This window comes from Macrotis lagotis, chromosome 3 (assembly GCF_037893015.1).
Source record: "Macrotis lagotis isolate mMagLag1 chromosome 3, bilby.v1.9.chrom.fasta, whole genome shotgun sequence".
Taxonomy (NCBI): Eukaryota; Metazoa; Chordata; class Mammalia; order Peramelemorphia; family Peramelidae; genus Macrotis; species Macrotis lagotis.
This window is the reverse complement of record NC_133660.1, coordinates 39,411,227-39,432,731: the sequence shown is the minus strand read 5'-3', so window position 1 is coordinate 39,432,731 and position 21,505 is coordinate 39,411,227. Positions and strand designations below refer to the sequence as shown.

Genomic DNA, 21,505 nt, shown 5'->3' with positions numbered 1-21,505 from the left:
TTTCCGAAGTTCTTAAAATGGCTGAAAGGATCATAATTATTTGATCACCCAAAATAACACCAGTCTACTTAACTGAGTTCTTTAAGTTATTGAATCTGATGACAAAATAGTAGTTTCACAGGCTTAGCTCAAACACTTGCTCTCTTACCCCCATAGTTGTAATCCTCCAAAATTACCTTGAATTTACTTTATTTGTCTATCTATTCATACACCAAAATTTATAAATGCTTATTCTCCTTTCTCTTTACTTTCCACTTCAATCAGTGGCATGTATCTCCTCTTTTACCTTTCTGTTGTGTTTTCTTGTTCCATGAGATTATAAATCCTTGAAGGCAGGCATTTTTAAAAATCTGTATTAGCACAGTGTTTGCCACATAGTAGGCAGTTGACACATTTTTATTGGATGACTGCATTGATCCTAGAGGGGTGAACTTCCTGGAGCCATGGTGGAGTTGGCCAGTGAAACAGACTCTTGGTTCTCAAAGGCCTATGGAAACTGAGTTTGTCTTTTCCCAACCTTTTTTTTTTTAAATTGGACTTCAGGCTCAAAGATGGCAGGAACTGTCTTTTATTCTACTGTTGTGATCACTATATAATTGTTGAATGAATGAATTAAACTCCCATTTTTTTTTGTTTTTGCAAGGCAATGGGGTTAAGTGATTTGCCCAAGGTCACACAGCTAGGTCATTATGAAGTGTGTGAGGGTAACTTCCTGTTTTTTCAATGAGGATATGGAAGTTGAGAAAAATGAAATGATTGATTCAGGGTCATCTAGTTAATTTAAGAAACCAAATTTGAATAGAGATCTTCCTGACTCTAAGCCTACTTACTTCTTTATCCATTGGGTCATACTCTTTCTTTCCTATATGCTAAGCCAACAGGTAAATTTCAAATCTTATGCTTAGTGGGGACTTACCTACTCCCTTCAGACACTGGGAAACTGGTATTTCTCTGTATTGACCTCCTCTGGGTATTGCTTTCTTTCAGGAAGCTTGGACCCTGTGGAAACAAACCTTCCATCAGGTCCATGGTGGTCTTCATTCTGGAATCTGGATCCAAAATACCCGCTAGGGATTTGTCTTGGTGAACAATCTGCTTGACTAGGCTCTCTCTCTTGATGTCCTCTGGAGTTTTCTCAGGGCCAGGGCTGTTCTTTCTCAAGTCCTGAGTCATGTTCCTTGGCTTCTGGATAACACTTTGGGCCTGGGTGGGTTGCTCTGGGTAAGATGGCTCCCCCAGAGTTCCAACTAGCTGGTTCTGGGCATCAGGATTGGATAATGAGCTTCCTTGTTTGGTGTTTAGAACCTTGTTGAAAATGTTAGGTCTGGAATTTTGAGTTGGGCTGCTCCGTTGAGATTCTGCGATTGTCATCTTGGACAATCTGATGGAATTGCTGTGGGAAACAGAAGGGATGAATGATGAAGAGCAGAGAGCAAATGGGACCTGTCATGGAAAAGTGGAGATCAGCTCCCTAGAGGGCAGAACTATGACAAATGGGCACAGGGCAGTAGCAGAGGTTGGATTCATCCTCAAATGGAATGGGTTATTTGGAAAGCATTCCACCCTTCAAAGTCAAATTCACCCCAAATACAGCCCCAACCAGATTAAAATGTAACTGGGAAATATTTAACAATGGAAAAAAAATACAAAGCAACATGGATAATGTTAATTTGTGATTTTTTAAGTCAACATGTTGTCTGTAGAGATTTTTTTTCATTTGAATCTGACAATTCTTCCCTAAGAGTATCTCTAAGTTTATTATTAAAAATTTTTTTTATATCATCATTGAGATTCCCTAAGCTTCTGGGATCAAGGCTGTTTGTTTTGATAAGCTAATAAGCAGTGCTTCTTACCATAAATTTGTTACTTTAAATATTTTGATAACTAATTTAATATAATCAGTTCTTTTATAGTTCCATGTGTTTTGTTTAAAACACAAAATCCCATTTTTATAAAACATTTTTCTGAAAAGTAGTTGTTAGAGACTATCAAAACTGTCCCCTATTACATAGAACTGATGGAGAAGCTATAAGAAAATAATGACTCTAATGACTTTATTTCCTTAGGGATTCTGAACTCTGTAGTTAGATAAGTTGCAAACTACCAAAAGGGAAGGTAAATAACTTTCCTCAATTTGAGTCAGTGAGAATGTAGCTGTGGCAATCTTGCCTCTGAATTTCCACGACCCTCAATATGGGTAAACTACTATTGATGGATTCTTACTGGGGTTTTTTTCTTATTTGAATTAGATCACCTATCTGAGGAAAGAGAGATCATTCTATGGATTGGTTTTCTCTGACCTCTGGATTACTTCTCTATAATCAGCAAGTTCTCTGGAAGAAGGAAGTTGGATCACTCTTTGGAAAGACTTCATGGACAGATAGCAGGTAAACCTTAATAGCATCTTCCACTGGGTTGGTTTAGTACATTCTTCTCTAAATAGGCTGTCTTATGGACATTTGAAAGAAGTTAGAATCTGAGAGGATCTCACACACTGTGTGTATATCCTCTGTCCTTTCTGTCCTCAAGGCATGGTCTGTCCTAACCAGAATTTTCCTCACCTGGTACAGGTTTCTTCATGAGTTGCATTCTTTGAGGCTCCCAATGCTTCATATGTAATTGAGGGAGGGGGAGGTGGAAACTCTTCCAGGTTGTCTCCTGGTGCCCTCAGGTCCATAGGAGGGGGCGAAGGGGGTGGTGGTGGAGGTAATGTGGGCAGAGTTTTGAAAGTGGGACTGGAAGTGGCTCTGGGTCTTGAATCCTGGGCAAACACTTCATCATCACACTCTTCCTGAGTAGATGGGATGCCCTGAAAGGCAGACTCGGATATATGGAAGGAGGCCTTCCCAGACATGTTGAAGAGTCCTGGGGGATTGTTGGGGTTAGACGTGGTACTTGGGGTGGACAGACTCTGCCTTTGCTGATAGTGTTTCTGACCAGATACCTCAGTTGATGGAGGGGGTACCATTAAATCCTCTCTGAATGAGTGAGCCCATTTAAACCGAGGGGGAGGAGGCCTTGGTGGAGGTAGGGGGACCCTAGGTTTCTTCTTCCTAATTTCAGTTAAACTCTCAAGACAGTTGTCCTCAAGGTCTTTTGGACTCTGGGGCTGTGCCAGGGTGTGACTATCACTTCTGAGGACAGCTACAGGTGTGTCCATTGGAGAAGGCTGCCTCCCAGCCAGGACATCTTTTTCAGCATGCAGATAAGGCTGGGGAGAGTAGGTGGAGTTGACTCCAGAGGTCTGAGTTGATTTAAAAGTATTCATTTGTGAGGATTTTGAGTCTATGAAAGGACCTTGTCTTCCTGATGAGGGTGGCCTGAAGACCAGAGATCTGCTGGGAGGTCTTTGAGATTCTAGGGTTCTGGAACCTTCCATGAGAACAGGTGACCCATTTTGTGCTTTTTGAGACCCTGGGTGAAGCGATGACTGCTCTTCATAGCTTCTTTCTGAATAGCTTAACTGCCTGGAGTGAGACACAAGCAAATGTGAAATGAGAAGACAAAAACAAGTGAAGGATGTACCCTACAGATGACCAAAAGCATCCAAAGGGCTAAGAAGGCTCTCTCAGAGAAATGGCACCCTTTCCACTACCCTCTCATAGGAAGTCAATTATCTTTGCAAAGCTAGGTCAGACATAAACAGCAGATTCTGCAGGAAGAAGTTGATAAGACATTTCCTATTAGGTCAAAAACAGCACTAGAGGATAGACTATTAAGAGGTAAGAAGAGAGAAGAATGGTCTTATTAAAGACTTTTAGAAAGTAGCTCTTTGGCCCAGAAGCAGAGAATGGAACAGATGGTTGACATCACTATTTCTCTAATTATTTATTTGTGTATGCCTATATAGACACGTTATAGCTATTATCCACATATTATATACAAAATTCTTCATTGGGAATGAAGACTTAGAGAAATATTTACAAGGGATACTTAATTTAGAACTTTTATTTCCAGATTAGATTAATTTTCTAGCATTATTATTATTCTTCACATGAAGAAGAAAGTTTTAGGTCTTTAAAAATGTTTCACTAAAAGGTGTGTGTGTGTTGGGGGGGGGGGGAAGTAGAGTTTAACTGGGAATGGCCAGGATGCCATTTCTTCTCTTCTACTGCTCATGGGAATTTTACTATTTTTGAACAATTTTTGAATATTATTTTTCTTCCTATTGTTTCATTGGCAAGAGAAATATTTTCCCTCTGAAAATATTTTTTAATTTAATTTTTCTCTTGAGGGTTTTGAATTTAGAGTTAATTTTAGTTCTCAATTTTTCTGACTGCTTTCTGCAAAGAACTGGGGGAAATTTCTTAATTTTGACATGCCATCTGAGAGATATTCCCTCCCTCCCCCTCACCCCCACTAGTTTTGTAGCCTTGTTTTGAAAATCCTGTTAAAATTTTTTGGCTTTTATTTTGGGGAGATTTATTTTTGTTTTGAATTTTCCCAGTGGCCTATAACAATTCCTCTGTAAAAGTAATCCACTGTAATGTAGTATTTTTTTTTAAACTCAACTGTATATGGCTATGCAGGTGATTATGAGTTTAATGCTGTGGAATATTTAGATACCAATTAACGAGTAGCTGAATCTGGTTCTTTAAAAGCAAAAAAAGGTGGCAAGGTTCTCCTAGAGAGGTAGGGAATAATTACTTTTGGAAAATAAGATTAAGAAGCAGATAGTATATGGTGGTTTGTAGGAGATGTTATTTTTATGCTAAAATGCCATGTAAGAATTAATATCAAAATAGGAGAGGGGAAAGATTCCAGTAAATTCACAAACTGTAATGTGTAAATTGCCTAAGGGTGGTTGATTATCTCCATGAATCTGAACAGAGTTTGATATTTACATACTTAACTGAGAACTTCCAATAAACTGTAGGCACCTTCCTCAATGAGTAGGTCTGGATTAGAAGAATAAGCAATGATCTTTAATAATCATCAGATGCCAAGCATGAATAATACAAAAAGAGAGAAGAAAAAATATCATACGAAGCCTCCAACTACATGCAATCGAGGCTTGGTCTTTTATTGTTTTTTTTTTTTCCAATATCATTGTTTGACTAGTTTGGTAGGTATGAGTTCTGATAGATCAGGTGTTAGATGAAAACCTCTTAAAATCAATTTAATAATGTCTTTCTGTGGATCCTTATCAAGTGAGAATTGTTTGTTCCTACTGGTGGGTTTCACAATTTACACTACAGGTTGAGTATGCTTTTCAGATGGTCTTTATTTTTGGAGGGCCATATTATCTCATCTGACACTGATCCTCAGTATGCAGTTGCCATACTTAACCTGGTTTTTAAGGTTAGAGTTCTCCAACAGGATAGTAATTGAAATTGTAATCTAATGTTTAATGATGCAGATCTTTTAATTCACTTTATTATGCTACTTGTATCCTGAGGCTTTTTAGAGTGATGTACCAGTAAAAACAGGCAAAAGCAAGAAATAAGAAATATGAAAATTTCAGAGAAGCATGAGAACATTTATAAGAATGGGTATAATGTGAAGTAGAGAAGAACCAAGCAAACAATATATACAATGACTATAACAAAGAAATGGGAAAGAACAAAAAGTCATATATCCCAAAGCTGTCAAACACAGGAAAAAGGCCAATAGACACAAAAAACATTTAGGAGAGTAAAAAATATACCTTTGAGCATTTTCACTGGATGAATTCCATGCCTTCCTCCTCTCTTTCTCCCTCCTGACTTCCTTCAAGTCTCAGTTAGAATCCTGCCTTCTCCAAGAAGCCTTTCGCTTAATGTTAGTGCCTTCCTTTTGTTATTATCTTCATCTTATCCTGTCTGTATCATACTTGTACATAGTTGCTTACATATTTTGTTACCTAAAGAACTGTGAGATCCTTGGGGATAGGGACCATTTTGGGGGGGGCTTTCTTTGTATCCCCAGGGATCAGGACAGTGCCTAGAAAACATTGTAGGTACTTAGTAAATGACTTACTGCAATGACAATTATGATTCAGAAATTTGATGATAAATCATGGTTCCCACCTCTTGACATGAAAGTAATAGATATAGTGCACTGAAATTAATTCCAATCTCACTAAGGGACCTAGACAAGTCACTTGATCCCTGCCTGCCTCTGTTTCCTGACCTGTAAAAAGAGGATAACAAAAGTACCTATCTTTCAGAGTTGTAAGAATAAAATGAGATAATATTTTTAAGTGTCATGTAAATGCTAGCTAGTTATTATGCTTTTAGACACAACCAATTTGTGAATTTGTTGTGTTTGACCATATCTATTTGTTACTAGAGAGGATGCCTATTGAGTAGTAATAATGGTGGAGAAAAGAAAGAATAGAATGTTAATATTTGAAAATTCACCTAAGAGAGGACTGCAGAAAAGATGAGAGAAAGCAGGATAGTTTTGTTATTATTGTATTAAATCTAGCAAGCAAAAAACCCTCAAATAATTACTCATAATTTCATATACAGTACTCTTTTTCATTTAAATTTTATATTTACATTTTCAGGTTTGCTGAAATGTCTGTCTTGATCTGGGCTAGGGAACTTTTTTTCTGTCATTTGGATATTTACAACATTATATGAGGGCTACATTTAATTAATGGTCAAACATTTAATTAATTTACCCCTAAAAAGCTCCTAGATTTGTTGAATTTTGAGTTCTGCCTGTGGTTGCCCTAACAATAACATACCAGTACAGCTTGCCAGCTGGAAGTTCCCCGCCCCTGGTCAAGATCATAATAAAAATGCTTTTAAAAGAAATGATGATTATAAAAAATAAGATATTTAGAATTTAGATTTAGCCTATGCCTACTATTTTTAATGATCATTTTGGTCCACTATTTACAAGTCATGTGACTACTGAGAAAAAAATTTAAATGCTTATTTTTTGAAAGTGTCAAGTAGTTTCAACCAGAACTTTTCTTTGGTGATAACCCTGGAATCAAAAGATGGAGAAATAAACTTTTCATAACAGCCCATTTTTGAAGAAGGGTGTAGATAGCCCCCCACACCCCTTACATGCTATCAAAAACTGGAGGAATTTGAGAACTGGAAGGCTTTTTTGTAGGTTGATGGGTCTAGCCCTTAACTTCAGACAAGACCACCTTCAAATTGTCTTTCCCCTCCCTTCTCATTTTCCACCTCACCTCTTGTGGATCCTGATAGCCTCTCCAAGAAGGAGCTGAACCTTGACCAGGGATGAAAGACTAGCTAAAACACAGCTCACCCCAAGTGCCGCAGCCGGAAAGACAGCTTTGAGATGAAATTAATCCTGGTTAAGGCAGCAAGAATAATCTTGGAATGCTGCTCTTGGCAGACTAGCAGGTAATCTAATAACACACTTCCTGTTGGAGTGCACTGCAGAAGACTAATATAAACTGGGAAGGGGAACAATAGCTTTTGGAAATAGGGAACACAACTGTGGAACTGGGATATCAATCAAAAATAGATGTGTCGAGAGGATTTCAATTAACCAGCATGGAAGCAAGGAAGCACATGGGCACTTAACTGATTTACTGATTTTTAGCTCATCTGATCCTGCAGGTAGGTGTTACTATTATTATCATCCTCATTTGTGGATGATGAAATGAGGAAACTGAGGCAGACAGAAGTTAAATGACTTGCTCAGTAACAGACACCTAGTAAATGTCAGAAGCCACATTTGAACTCGTTTGTTTGACACTAGATCTGATGCTGTATTCACTTCTCCACCTAGCTGTTCCCTCAATTCAAAGATGTTTGTTCTTTGAAGACAAAGAAGACCAGGACATCAGGGAGGTAATGCCAAGACAAGCACATGGATTGGATTTGAGTGAGGGGGGTGCTGTGCTAAGTCACCAGTCTCACTTTCTCTTCCAGAGCCATCTAGGTCATTAATTCAATATTAGTAAGGCAAACCACAAGGGTGCCTTAGGAGGGATGAGCTGACCCAAATAACTTACAGAGCAAATCAAAGCCACCATGCTGATCTGAGTAGCACCAGTCCTCTGCATTTCCTTCCTGGCAGAGAAATAAACAGATTCCTTAACCTCTCAGTGTCTCATGCAACAGTTCAAAACTCTAAAATTACAGTAGGGTGCTGACCTGCACCAGAGGACCAAATTTCCACACCAATGATATCAAGAGTCCAGACCAAAAGCTAAACAAAATTAGAGCCAGACCACATGGGCTGGCTCTACTCTACAACATCAGAATTACAGTGGAACATTTCACAGGCAAATAAATTCTCTTTGGAAGTTTCCATTTAAAAAGTTGTTTTTTTCCTTTAGGAAAATCTCAACTATTCAGGTCTCATCTAGATGTCTATTATTTCTCTTCCAAAAATGGAGGCTGCTAGGTGACTCCATAATGTACAGAGTGCTTGGTCTGGAATCAGGAAGACCTGAGTTCAAATCTGGTCTCAGACATTTACTATCAGACACTTAACATCTGTAGGAAACAATTGGATGGCTCAGTAGATACAGTAGAGTCATGCCTTCTTGAATTCAAATCCAGCTTCAAATATATACTAACTCTGTGATGTTGGACAAATCATTTGACCTCTTTAATTCATTGGAGAAAACAATGGCAAACTACTCCTGTATCTTTGCCATGCTACGGCCCACAGGATCATCAAGAGTCAGACATGATTGAATGAGTAAACAACAACAACAACAACTAACAGACACCGTGATAGTCACTTAATTTTGATTGCCTCGGACTCCTCAAGTGTAAATTGGGGTTCATAATATGTCTATGTTCCAGGGTCATGGGGATTGAATGAGTTAAAAGCAGTGTCCAGCATACAGTAGGTACCTAATAAATGCTAATTATCAACCTCCTTCAGCTAAAGGATTTTTGCTAGCCAATCCTTGGAAAAAAAATCCCAGCAATATCTAAACAATATTGATAAATGCTTATTCTGAAAAGATTTTTTTGATAGTTCATTCTTAGAAAAAACAAAGCAATGTTCTCCAAGTCAATTATTCTAGGATACTAGAAATTCATTTTCCATGTCTAATTTTCCCACTTCAGTGTTTTATTTTGTAGACTAGCTTAGGAAGGGTTTCTTTTCACAATATTTTCTCCAATGCAATTTGATACTCTTGGACAAAATCAGAATATTTAAGTCTTCCTTAAGATAGACTGGTCAGGACTCTGACCTCAAGAAAGGGAAAAAGCATTTCAGTGACAGGCATAGTGCTAGGGAAGGAAGGGGAGAGAGAGAGAGAGAGAACATGCCAACAACTGCCCCTGTAAAGAAAGAGCTGTGCATACCTGCGTCCAGGGCTGGCAGCACAGGAAGATGTCTTTCCCAGAAGACTGTAGTCAGTGTTTTCTCTCCGTAGCACCTCCTTGAACACAGAAGGGTCTCACATTATTACCCACCCAGAGGTGCCTTCCCAGAACAGAGCCATTCCTTAGGAAGAGTATGTTCTAAGGTCCTGGTCACCAAATCATTGAACTGAGTTAGTGATGAAGTTTGGTTGGTGACTTTCGACTCAGATTTGAAAAGGGATCTTTTGTTTTCAGAGGCTTTAAGCTCTGAGATCATCTAAACATCTAAAGCAGTAGGTTGGAAAGATGGGAGACAGGTGGGAGAAGATATGTAGGCCCCCCCCAACATTTGAAAATTACAGCCATGGCTCTCAAATGAGGTACGTTGGACCCTGTTCAGGATTTTGGCCTAACTGAGAATCAGAATGATGGAAATTTCTTTTAAGGGATTTCCCATCAGGTATTGTCCCTCAGTAACATAGGATCATAGTTTTAGAAGAGGAAGAGACCTTAGAGACCATTAAGTTCAACCCCTCCCCACCCCCATCTTTAATTTTACAAATAAGGAAACTGAAACACAGAGTGGTTAAATGACTTGTCCAGGGTCACCTAGCTGGTGAGTATCTGAGGTAGGATTTGAACTCAGTCCTTCCTGCCTCCAGATCCAATGGCTTTTCCACTATACCATGCTGCTCCCATGAGTTGTAGTTTGTTCAGGTGTATGTCATTATTTTGAAATTTGAATGATTCGAGTGTTTGGAATCAATCTTGAAGTGAGTATATCCTTGTCTTTGACTTTGCCGAAATGAAAGGCACATAATGATTACTCCTCTTCCCATCTCAAAATTTCTTTATTTATAGTTTACTGCACTCTTCTCTTTAACTATGGCCAAACTTGAATCCTCAAGGAGGATTCAGTACCTCAGGGAGGTACTGATTGATGGGGTTTAAAATTAAATTAACATGCAGAAATGTAGCCCACCCACTTTCTCATTTTAATTGGCAGGAGGCTTCTGTGAGGTCATTTATATTTCTCTGTAATACAAGGGGTAGCCTGGTAACAGTGGATGGAGTGCTGGGCCTGGAGTCAGGAAGACCTGACTTACCAGTCTTAGACACCTAGTGGCTGTGTGATCCTAGGAAAGTCACTTTACCCTATTTGCCTCAGTTTTCTTATCTGAAAAATGAGCTAAAGAAGGAAATGGGAAAACATTCTAGTTTTTTTTCCAGTGAGATTCCATATGGGAACATGAAGAGTTGGCCACAATTAAATAACAATTAATAACAATAACAATAACAACAACAACAATAATAATAATAATAATAATAATAATAATAATAATAATAATATCTGTCCCTTAGACCCTTCATAAAAACTTTATGAAATGATGTCAAAGAAATCCTTGGCTATTTGGAAGGGTAGATTTATGATCAATCAATAATTTAGATAGTTGTAATGAAGAGCAAATTCTGCTTCTACATATATTAGCTATGGGCAGAGGATCTGATAAAAGTGAATCTGGGGCTAGATCTCTTCTTACAGAAGGGAGAACAGATAGTATATTAATTTTAAATTAACAAGATACAATAACTGGTACGGGGATTGAGGCCCATTTTTGGAAGAGATATAGTTGAATTACATTAGAAACTTTCACTTTACAAATTACTTTTTCTGGCTATATACTCATGAAGTCATAATTTAAATGACATTTCTTTATTGAAGAGGGGCAAAAATATTGCTATCTCTGGCACCTGTACTCATGTTATCCCTATGATTTCTATTCCTGGATTTCTGGTTAAAGTTAGGAGGAATTTGGAGTTGGAGAAGCTAAGTGTGAATTGTCTTTCTGTATATCTCTGGCTTCAATTTCCCCAGTTATAAGATGATGGCATTGGGTTGAATAATATAATAAGGTTCCTTTCAGTTCTGAATCTACGATCCTTGCAAAAACAATCTTTTTAGGGGCAGGTAGGTGGTGCAATCGTTAGAGCACTGGCCCTGAAGTCAGGAGGACCTGAGTTTAAATCTGGCCTCAGACACTTAATAATTGTCTAGTTGTGTGACTTTGGGTAAGTCACTTAACCCCATTGCCTTGCAAAAAGCAAAAACAAAACAAAACAAAGAAAACTGTTTTTAAATTTTCCTGCATGAAAAGGAAAATGAGGGGCAAAGTGAAGGAAGAAACTGAGGTCAGTAGAATTTTATTCAACAGAGACAGTTATGACACTTTCCCAAGGGTATAGAGGAAAGAATGCAGGTACCTGACATTTCCTGTTGGAGATTGGGGATGACCTGGACCTCGAATGGAAAGGGACAGTCAGAGCATCTGACCTGTCCAGCAGATCTTCGGCTGACATGGACTTTCCTGTCCCTCTGCTCGAGGTTACCGGGACAGATTGCTTCTCCTGGGCCTGGGACACTTTCTGTGGAGGACTGGGCTGGCCACTGGCCTCTCCATGCCAATCCACCCATGGTGGCTCCTTCTTGACATGCCAGTGCCTTTCAGCACGGAGATGGCTGTTGGCGAAGGAACTACTCCGATCTCGTGGCATGCTCCGCGTCTCGAGGCTGTTCCTCTCCAAATCTCCAACCAATTCTGCATACATGGTGGCAGACCCTCTCCTGGGGTATGGGTTTTGCTCCTGTAGGGAGTTCACACTTGCTGCAGCAGTGAGACTGTGGTTCTCCCATCCGTGACTGGCTGAAGGGGTTGGCCTCTTCCCAGTTTTGCGTTGGATGTAGTCAGCCAGTGCAGTCTGCTGTAGCTGCTTCAGCTCGGGCCTGGAGAGGTTAAGGGTGGAGCATGCCTTCCCTTCCCTCTCAAAGATGCGACACCTGTCTGCCACAGTGTTCTCTGGGAAGCCAAAGGGTAGGTCCTTCCTCTGGGGATAGCAAGCAGATGGCTCTCCTGCCCCAGATACCCCCACCGCATTCATCTTCTCAGGTTCTGAATAGGAACGCTTCTTTTGTTCAGCTGTCAGTCGCTTCCGGCCTCCAACTCGGGTCACTGGGGGTGCTGATTCTTCCCTGGGTGGGCTCCCCTCAGTTGGAGTGATATTATGTCGTTCCTTGGGCGTATGAGGAGAAGCAGGCATTGGTGTTATTTCTGGGTTCTTCATCCCCAGGTGGGCAGAGGCTGGCCTCTGTCTTGTCCTTGGCCTTGACTGGGAGGCAATGAGGGGACCCAGATCAAGATCTCGCCGTTGGAATGAAGTGGCTCCCAGGACCCGTGACTGAGCATCTTTGATGCTATTCCGATAGGCCTGGTTTAAGGGGACCTCAAAAAGTGGTGATTCAGGACTATGAGGTCTATCTTCTCTCCAGAGCATTTCCTCCCCTGCCTTGTGGGAAAGCTGGAAGGTGCTCTGGCTGCGTTGCAGGAGAGGAGGATTTCTGGGTGCCTTAGCCTCTGACTGTGCAGGTCCATAGCCACCATTCCCAGCTCTCCTCAGTTGATGTTCAGTTGGATGCCAGGGAAGCTGTTCAGGTTTTTTCTTATCCTCTTTGACCAGGTTCTCTCCAACATTCAGAGAACCAGTGGATTGACTTGACTCTAGAAAACTTATTTCATCCTGGGAGTTTTCAAAGCTAACCATGGAGCTTCTACTACTGGGTGTTTGTTCCAACTTATTGGCCCTGTAGAGGTAACTGCTCAGACTTAAGGGTCTCCGGTTCTTTTGTTCACGTTGCTCAATCTTACTGACCTCCTCTAACACAGAGCAAGAGGCCTGGACAGCATTGCTGCCTGAACTCAGCCGCCTCCTATTCAGGCTGGATGCCTTCCCATGAGCCTCATGCCTTGGTTTGGAATTATGGAAAGGGGGTGATCCTTTAGCTCCTCCCTCAGACCTTCCAGGAGAAGCTTGCCAGTCAGAATGATCCCACTGTTCAAGAACTATCTTTTTGGATTCTTGATCCATTTTACTCACCTTGACTAGAGAGGCTCTACTGTCCAGGTTTCCTTCCTGAGATCCCATTTGTAGCTTCCCACTGTCTTGCCTTCTGGCACTTTTAGAACTAATGTGCAAAGTTAAAATATTTGAACTTGTTTTGCCAGAGGTGTTCCATGAGTCTTCAATGAGGTCTTTTCTTTCTGGACTTGGTTTGGAAAGTGGCTCACCTCCATTGATTTCCTGAGTCTTAGGAACATGGTGGTTGGAGTGCTGGTCATTGTCATACATGCTTTGTCTCCCATTGGGGAGCACGTTGCGGCCTTCCAAAATCCTCGAAGGCTCATCCTTCCTCAGAGAGGTGGCCTTGAGGTTCTCAGTCTCTGATATGAAATGTGGCTTATATGGAGAAAACTTGTCTGTGGTTTCTGGCTTCTCCATCAGGGGTGGTGAGGTATACTCTGGGGCCTGATAGAAGATAGCTATAGATTTACTGGGGCCATTTGGATTCCCATTCTCAAGAGTAGCTATCTTGTCGCAAGTGCTCAGTGAGGCAGTATAGCCTTGTTCCTTGACGAGGGCTGGGTAGAGCATCCCATTGCTGCTCACAGAAGACTGTGGCATCTGAGCAAAGTGTGGTTCAGGTGAAGGGACAGGGTAGATACTGATAGGAAACAGTGGCTGCCCTGGTTGGGTTGCTTGGGTATAGTTTTGCTTGGGCTTCACTGGGGGACTATTCTCTGGACTCTTCTCTAGTAGAGTGTGTAAATGTTCTTCTGGAAATGAAGTCTTTAAGGATCCTCGGAAGCTTGCTTGGGGCTGTCCATACTTGTTTTGCTCAATGCTAGACCAGGAACTGGGTCTCTCATAATGTCTGAGAGCAGCATAGCTGCCACTCCGAGTTGGGGGCTTGGGAGCCCCTGCTTTGTGGGGTAGGTTGTTGGAGTCTGTCTCATGGGAACGGCAGTATTGTTGGTTCCAGGATAGCAGTGGTGTCCTACCACCACCTCTGGGATGATGATGATGATGCCACCTGTCGTAGTCCTGGCCATCCATTGACTCCTGGGATTCTCCACTGGGGAGAAACAATGATGAAGATTTCACCTCATATTCTGCTGAGATGCCCCGCTTGTTATCATAGACTGTCTTGACATATCGGATGTCGGCCTGTCTCATCCCTTCCAACAGACTGCCTTTAGCAGGGGTTGGGGCCACAGCATCAGAACACTCCTGGGCAGACAGGCTAGTGGGCGGATACTCGAGGATGCTTGAACTGGTGGAGAAGGAACTATAAGCAGAGTCTCTTTTGTTGTGGAGGTGGGTAAGCTGATCGATGCTACTGGTGGACTTAGCAGGGGAAAGGAGGTGGCATGGGGGGTAGTTACCACTGTGGTCCAAACTCTCCATGCTTCCTTGGGAACTATACTGATCGAGACTCCTTCTTGGATAGGCATGGCTATAGTTAGAGACATCACTTGTGGAGGAACTAGAAGGAAGAAGGGGAAAAAACCAATTAGGACATAAGAGATTTTAGGATCTAGCAAACTCAGGAGTCAGTTCTCAAAGAGATTCTTTGGGGCAACTATGTGGCACAATGGATAGAGCACGGGCCCTTGAGTCAGAAGGACCTGTGTTCAAAGTGATCTTAGACACTTACTGGTTGTGTGATGCTGGGCAAGTCACTTAATCCTAACTGCTTCAAAAAATAAAAACCAAATCAAAGAAGCATTTTTTTTTGTTTTTGTTTTTTATTTTTTGCAAGGCAATGGGGTTAAGTGATTTGCTCATGGTCATAGAGCTAGGTAATTATTAAGTGTCTGAGGCTGGATTTGAACTCAGGTCCTCATGATTCTAGGGCTGATGCTATATCCACTGCACCACCTAGCTGCCCTGAATACTTTTTAATATTATTTTTTGAAGAACTGAATAGCCCATAGAAATCTTTTTCTTAGATCATTAGAAATACAGGAAAGAGGTCTGGTCTAATGTACCTGTATGATCCCTATTTCATCTTTTGTGAGCTATTTTCACTTAATTGACTTTACTTAAAAACAACTCATAATACAAAATATTTCCCCAGGACAGAAGGTTGACTTAGCTTGGCTGGAACAGAGTTTGTGGAGATGGAGGAAAGCACTGAAAAGGTGAGGTGTGCTTGCAGATTGTGGGAGATGTTGACTTATTAAGCAAGGGACTCAGAATTTTACTTGTGAGATAATAGGAAGCCACCAATCGTGTTTGAGCAGAAGAATATATTATCTCAAATAAGATGACACCATAATTTAGAACAAGTAAAACCAATAACTTGAGCTGAATCTTGAAGTGTCTGTTGTTTGAGTTTCATGGAATATTTCTCTATAGATAAAAGAACTTTCAGTCTCTGAAACTCAGTCCCCAGCACTAGATAGAAGCTTCCTCCTTACATCTGTCTTCAAATTCCAAGTTCCATGGGCAATTCTGCTCAAGAACCAGCTCCTACGTCTTGATCCTTCTGGTTGCCAGGGTTTGACTCTCCTCACCATCAGCCTGTATAGCTTTTGTATCTATTAAGGTGTGGACAGTGATCTATAGTGACAGATTTAGAGATCAAAGGATCACAGAGGATCACTGATCTGGAACTGGAAACTATATCTGTTGGGTGATCTGGTCCTCCTACTTAAGGACAGGAACTATTTCATTTTTGTTGTCTTCATATTTCCACTGCCTACTAAAAATCTGTGGATTGTTTGGGTGACTCAGAGGTCTCTGTGTGTTGTTTCTTTACAATCTCCCCAAAGGGGGAAGCCTCCATCCCCACTGAATTCCGGAGTCCTGGATGACTTGGAAAGCAGGGTTCATAGATTCTTGAGATCAGTCTCCAGAAGCAAACTTTTCACCTAGCACAGGGACTCCAATATTCCAAAAGTCATCTTGTTCCCCCTTCCAAGATAATTGGGATTTTTTAAAGACACTGTGTCACTCCCAGTCACTTAGAAGCACTGCTATTGATGTGTGCTTATGTAAGCAGTAAGATTTCTTTTGGGTTTTGAGTCTTAGACACAATATGAACATTCTGTTGCAATATTGTACCCCATAGATGTTCAGAAAAATCAATGCTTCCCCCATTCTTCTCTGTGAGAAACCTACTTGGGCAAATTGATGACAAAAAAATGAAGATGTTCCATTTAACCCAAGCTTTATCACATTTTTATTTTGGAAATATTATACAAGAAATAACTAGCAAAATGGTTTGGAGGGAAAAAAGGAAAGAAAAATTATCATAAAATTATGTTAATAAACAGGTTAAAGTGAGCAGAATCATGAGAACATTGAACACAGTAATAATGGATGTTTTGTAAAATAATCAACTGTGAAAGTCTGAGCTACTTGGATCAAGACAAAGATCCAAGTCAAAGGCAAGAGTCCCATAATAAAAAATGCTATCTACCTCCAGAGAGAGAACTAATGCATTTTGAATGCAGATTAAAGTATATTCACTTTATTTTTATTGTTTTTTGATGTGACATATTTTGGGCAACATGGTAGCTAATACATACACACACATAGTACATGGTATGATTCTCTTGGGATAATGTTGCTTCAATTCATGGGCTGACCCTTTCCCATGATAAAAAATGTCACTTACCTTCAGAGAGAGAGAGAGAACTAATGAATTCTGAATGCAGATTAAAGCATATTCACTTTATTTTTTGTTGGGGTTTTTTACTGTATTTTCTTTTGAAACATGATGGCTAATATGGAAATACACACACACACACACACACACACACACACACACACACACAACATGGTATGATTCTCTCTTAGGATAATACTGCCTGAATTCATGGGCTGACACAATCATTTTCTAAAAAATACTTCCTCACTGTCAAGAATAGCAATGTAGACCACGAAGGGCTATGAAGAAGAGTGTGGAGAAACATTGACTTATTTTAAGTATAATCAGTAGAATGTAAGCTTTTTTTTAGGGAAGGGACTATTTTGATTTTGTCCATCACCTAGTGAAATATCAGGTATACAGTAGGTGCTTAATAAATTCTTGTTGAATTATTGAATCTTTGCAACTGAGTCTTTACTTTGAACTCCTTAACAAACATAATACTTTGGCATCAGGTCTCATTAAATGCTTTTTGTACATAGTTGTTTGTATATTCTCCCCCCATTAGACTGTGAACCCCTTGAGAGAAAGGATTGTTTTTTCCTTTACAACCTCACAATTTGACAGTTCTGCTACAGAATAAATGTTTAATCGATGTCTATTGACTAACTGACCTGAGAGAGGAAGGATTAAAGGATAATTCCAGTGAAATTTCAAATATAATATAGCATCTAGGCATGCAAATTTCCAGGTTGCATGCATATTTTTCTCCCTACTATCTTTAACATCTTGTCCTCACCCCTTCCCTTTCCTGCAACTCAGTTCCTGAGCCAGGGCTAGGTATTGGCCAGGGGATGATGACCAGCCACTGACATGGCTTCTAGACCACTAGATGCCACTGGTGTGCCTTGGAAACATGCCTGGCCAACACATCCAGTTAAAAGCAGACCTGGCGGCTGGGTTCTAAGCAAGCTAGGATGGGACCATCTGCCAGAATTACTGTTGCTATCATAGAAAGCCTTCAGCATGAAATGAATGGATTACAGGATGATTTCTGGGATGTGATGGGGGAGAACACAGATTTCTACTATAGCTTTGAAGGTCATGTGAGCCTTTCTACTTCTAACCCCACCCCACACAGTGTTTGAGCTGACAAGTCATTGTATTAAGAAAAATTGTAGGGGTGGCTAGGTGGTGTAGTGGATAAAGCACCAGCCTTGGAGTCAGGAGTACCTGGGTTCAAATCCGGTCTCAGACACTTAATAATTACCTAGCTGTGTGACGTTGGGCAAGCCACTTAACCCCATTTGCCTTGCAAAAACCTAAAGAAAAATTGTTCTAGAAATGGATGGGCAGCTCAAATGAGCAAGGGTGGAGGTGATAGGGAAAGTTGAGTCAGATACTCTTTTCAAATCATCTCCAGATTTTGGAGGAAAAAGAGAAATGAGAAGAATTCCTCTGATATAGAGTTCTGCCTTTTCTTCCAACTGATCTGTAAAGGAAGAGTTGAACCAGATCAGAAGTTCTTACTTAGGGTTCACAGATTTTTTCCTCCCCAAGAGGTTCATGGATAGATTTCAGGGGATCCATGAGTGTGGATGGCAGAAAAATGGACAACCTTATTTTGACTAGCCTCTAATCAAAATTTAACAGTTCCTTCAACAATTCAAAAATATTCCAGGAAGGGGTTCATAACCTTTACTAAACTGCTAAAGAGGTCACTAAAAAAAGATTAGGATGCACTAGATTCAAGCCTAGTCTCCAATCTACAGAAGTTATATAACCTCTAACTGCCCCAGGAATCTCCTGGAGACTATAAGATGTAGAATAGGTGGCTCATCTAAGGTGGGTTCTTCCCTGAGACTTCCTTATAGTAGGGAAATCATAGATACTATAAAAAAATGCACCATAAGCACAAGCTATCTGGGTGACACAGTGGATAGAGTGGAGTCAGGAAGACTTATCTTCCTGAGTTTAAATTTGGCCACAGACATTTACTAGTTATGTGACCCTGTTTGCCTCAGTTTCCTCATCTTTAAAATGATCTAGAGAAAGAAATGGCAAACCACTTCAGGATCTTTACCCAGAAAATCTCAAATAGGATAAGAAGAATCAGATATAATTGAAACAATAACAACAGAATTATTCACATCTATGGTGGTGGACAATTTCCTTTTGGGACAAAGGGGATAAAATAGGGATAGTGAGAAGGGAATATTGTAAATTCTCTTTTCCTTTCAACCAAAGGCTACCATGATAGATTGAAAAGTGCATTCTCACAACTGAGTGAACAGTTTTGGATTTTGGCTCCCATCTAAGATGAACAAGGGGGTGTAGATGGATATTCAATTTTCAAAAGATGCTTGGCCATCCTCCATGAACTAAATTGTACCCCTAGTCATTGGCAGTTTTATGATCCTAATTTATGTGGGTAGCCTTAACTCTGTTTATATTCCTCTTATTCATAAACAAAAACCTAAAAATATTCCCTTTGAACTCCCACCTCTGGAATTTTAGGAAAATGATAATCACCCCCTCCAGCCTTTTAGTCAGGCCCCCAGGACAATCAGACAACTAACTGATTCTAGTTCACTCAGGTTCCAAGTTTGTAGGTGAGAGGGAATTCTGACTCAGCTCTTTTTCTAATGGTTTTGGGAACTGGGACTTAGCCCTCTCCTAAGTGAAAAACAGACTTCAAAGTTATTTTACCAAGAGGGGAGAAAAACAAGGGATGTTAGAGGGTAGGGAAGGAGACTCAGTCATATTGAAACAAAAAAAAATCTAAAAACTATTTTCCCTCAAAGATGGCAACTAGCTATTAACCTTTGGAAATCTCCTGCTGAACCTCAACACCCATGGAGGACTGTCAAAAATCATCATGACTTTACTTGAAGACACTCATCAAAATGACTGTACTCCAATGGGCAAGGCCTCCCTGCTGGTTGAGCCTTTTATTTTATGTGGGAATTTGGATTAATTTCTCTTTGGGAGGTGGCCAGTTGCAGAAACAACAGATATAAGGAATGTTGGCTTGCGTTAAGCGTATCTTAGCAAGGAGGTTGGCATGGTTCTTGGATCACCACTTTCCATGCCCTGCTCCCCTCTCTCCCAGAAAAACGTATGTATTCAGTCCATCTTCTGTGCTTCAGTTTTAAATTTTGCTAGAAGTTATAATTGTCTCATATTTTTTTTAGTTTTTTTGCTAGGCAATGGGGTTAAGTGGCTTGCCCAAGGCCACACAGCTAGGTCATTATTAAGTGTCTGAGGCCAGATTTGAACTCAGGTCATCCTGACTCCAAGGCTGGTGCTCTATCCACTGTGACACCTAGCTTCCCCTCTTATTATATTTTTTAAAAAATATTACCATGTAAAAACACTAAAAAAAAGTTAGATGATGGAGAATGGAGAACAAACAAACAAACAAACTGTAGCAGTCAGAAGAAAGGTTTTCTACTCCTATATGGCCTCCTGACTTGCCATATGACCTTGAGAAACCTGGATAAAAGGCTTTTCTATTAATTCAATGGGTTATTTTGTTTTTACAAACAAAAGAAGTAGGATAATTCAAGGTTTTCCTCTCTGCCTTTGAAATTCCTTGTCAACAGCTTGGGAATCTCTTTTAAGGCAAGAGGAAGGATGGTTCACTGGTTAGAGGGCTAGACCTGGAGCCAGGAAGACCTCTATTCAGATATCATCATAGACCCTAGTTTTTTTTAACCACGAGTAATTTCTATAAGCTTCACACTCCTATTCTGTTGGACTTGGTCACCTTAGATCTGTAAATTGACTTCCAGATGTCAATCTATGAGCCCTTGTATCTTGCCTAGTTTTCCCTAAATAAGAAATAGTCTTAATAGTAGCATCTGGTAAATAGTAGGTGCTTAAATACTGACTGATATAAAAATAAACTGGTTTAAGACCTTAACTTATATAAGTAGGCCAACTAAAAGGTAGGCAATGACTTGAAAATTAGGGAGATGAGAAAGGAGGAAAAGATGGGGAGAAGATGAGGTAGCATATCTATGAAAAGGGAAAAAAGCAAAGTGGAGAGTAGATTAAAAAGAACATTCCACTAAAAATGGGTGTATTTTTTGCTTTAACAAGCAAAGCATCTGTAATTTTCTCTTTGAAATGAAAACGGAATCTTTATTACAAGCCAAATGTTGGTAGCACTCCTCTCAGCAAACAAGTTTTGGCAGGAAAGGAAGTGTCTGTTTGTTGTTCTTTCTAGTACAGTTTTTAAATGGTTTAATAGAGAAACAGCCAATCTGAAAATGCATACATTCTCCAAATGAGCAGTCAGAGATTGAAATGCTACTAGGTTCCATGCCCACTATTCTAGGGAGAAATTTAACACTGTTTTCTGCTCATATATGAAGAGTTTTGGTAGGGAGAACTGGAGTGCCAAGAAGGATAGTTTAATTCTCAGGATTCATAGAGAAAGCACAATCTTTTCTTTTAAGTTTTCTCATTTCCCAATGCTTTATGTAAAAATCAATTTTGAAACATTCTTTTTTTAAAAAAAATTTAATTTCTAAAACTTCTCCCTTCCTCCCTAAGACAGAAACAAATTGGTTATACGTTATTTATGTGCAAGCATGTAAAACATATTTCCATACTAGTCATGTTGTGAAAGAAATAGGCCATGAGGAAAAAAAAAACTAGACAAAAAATAAATGGAAAATAGTATTCTTTTGAGCTGCTTTCAGAATCCATCAATTTTTTCCTCTGGATGTGGTTAGTACTGAAGAAGCATAATCTGATGGAAGAGAGAAAA

General features: G+C 40.0%; 1 protein-coding gene and 1 long non-coding RNA gene across 6 annotated transcripts in view; one reads left to right on the top strand and one right to left on the bottom strand.

Annotated features, from left to right (window-relative positions):
• SHROOM3 (shroom family member 3) overlaps nt 1-21,505 on the bottom strand; it is a 247,547-nt gene that overhangs the window by 17,529 nt on the left and 208,513 nt on the right. For all 5 annotated transcript variants that reach the window (XM_074228540.1, XM_074228541.1, XM_074228542.1 and 2 more), the window contains 4 exons: nt 11,502-14,616; nt 9,240-9,316; nt 2,562-3,467; nt 917-1,393 (listed from right to left, as the gene is read on the bottom strand). In XM_074228540.1, coding sequence (XP_074084641.1) covers nt 917-1,393; nt 2,562-3,467; nt 9,240-9,316; nt 11,502-14,616 — 4,575 coding nt within the window. The remainder of the gene's footprint in view (nt 1-916; nt 1,394-2,561; nt 3,468-9,239; nt 9,317-11,501; nt 14,617-21,505) is intronic.
• Nucleotides 1,417-21,505, top strand: part of LOC141517497 (uncharacterized) — a 42,963-nt gene continuing 22,874 nt past the window's right edge. Inside the window, exons 1-2 of the long non-coding RNA XR_012476883.1 lie at nt 1,417-1,516; nt 2,250-2,387. This is a non-coding gene — a long non-coding RNA (uncharacterized LOC141517497). The remainder of the gene's footprint in view (nt 1,517-2,249; nt 2,388-21,505) is intronic.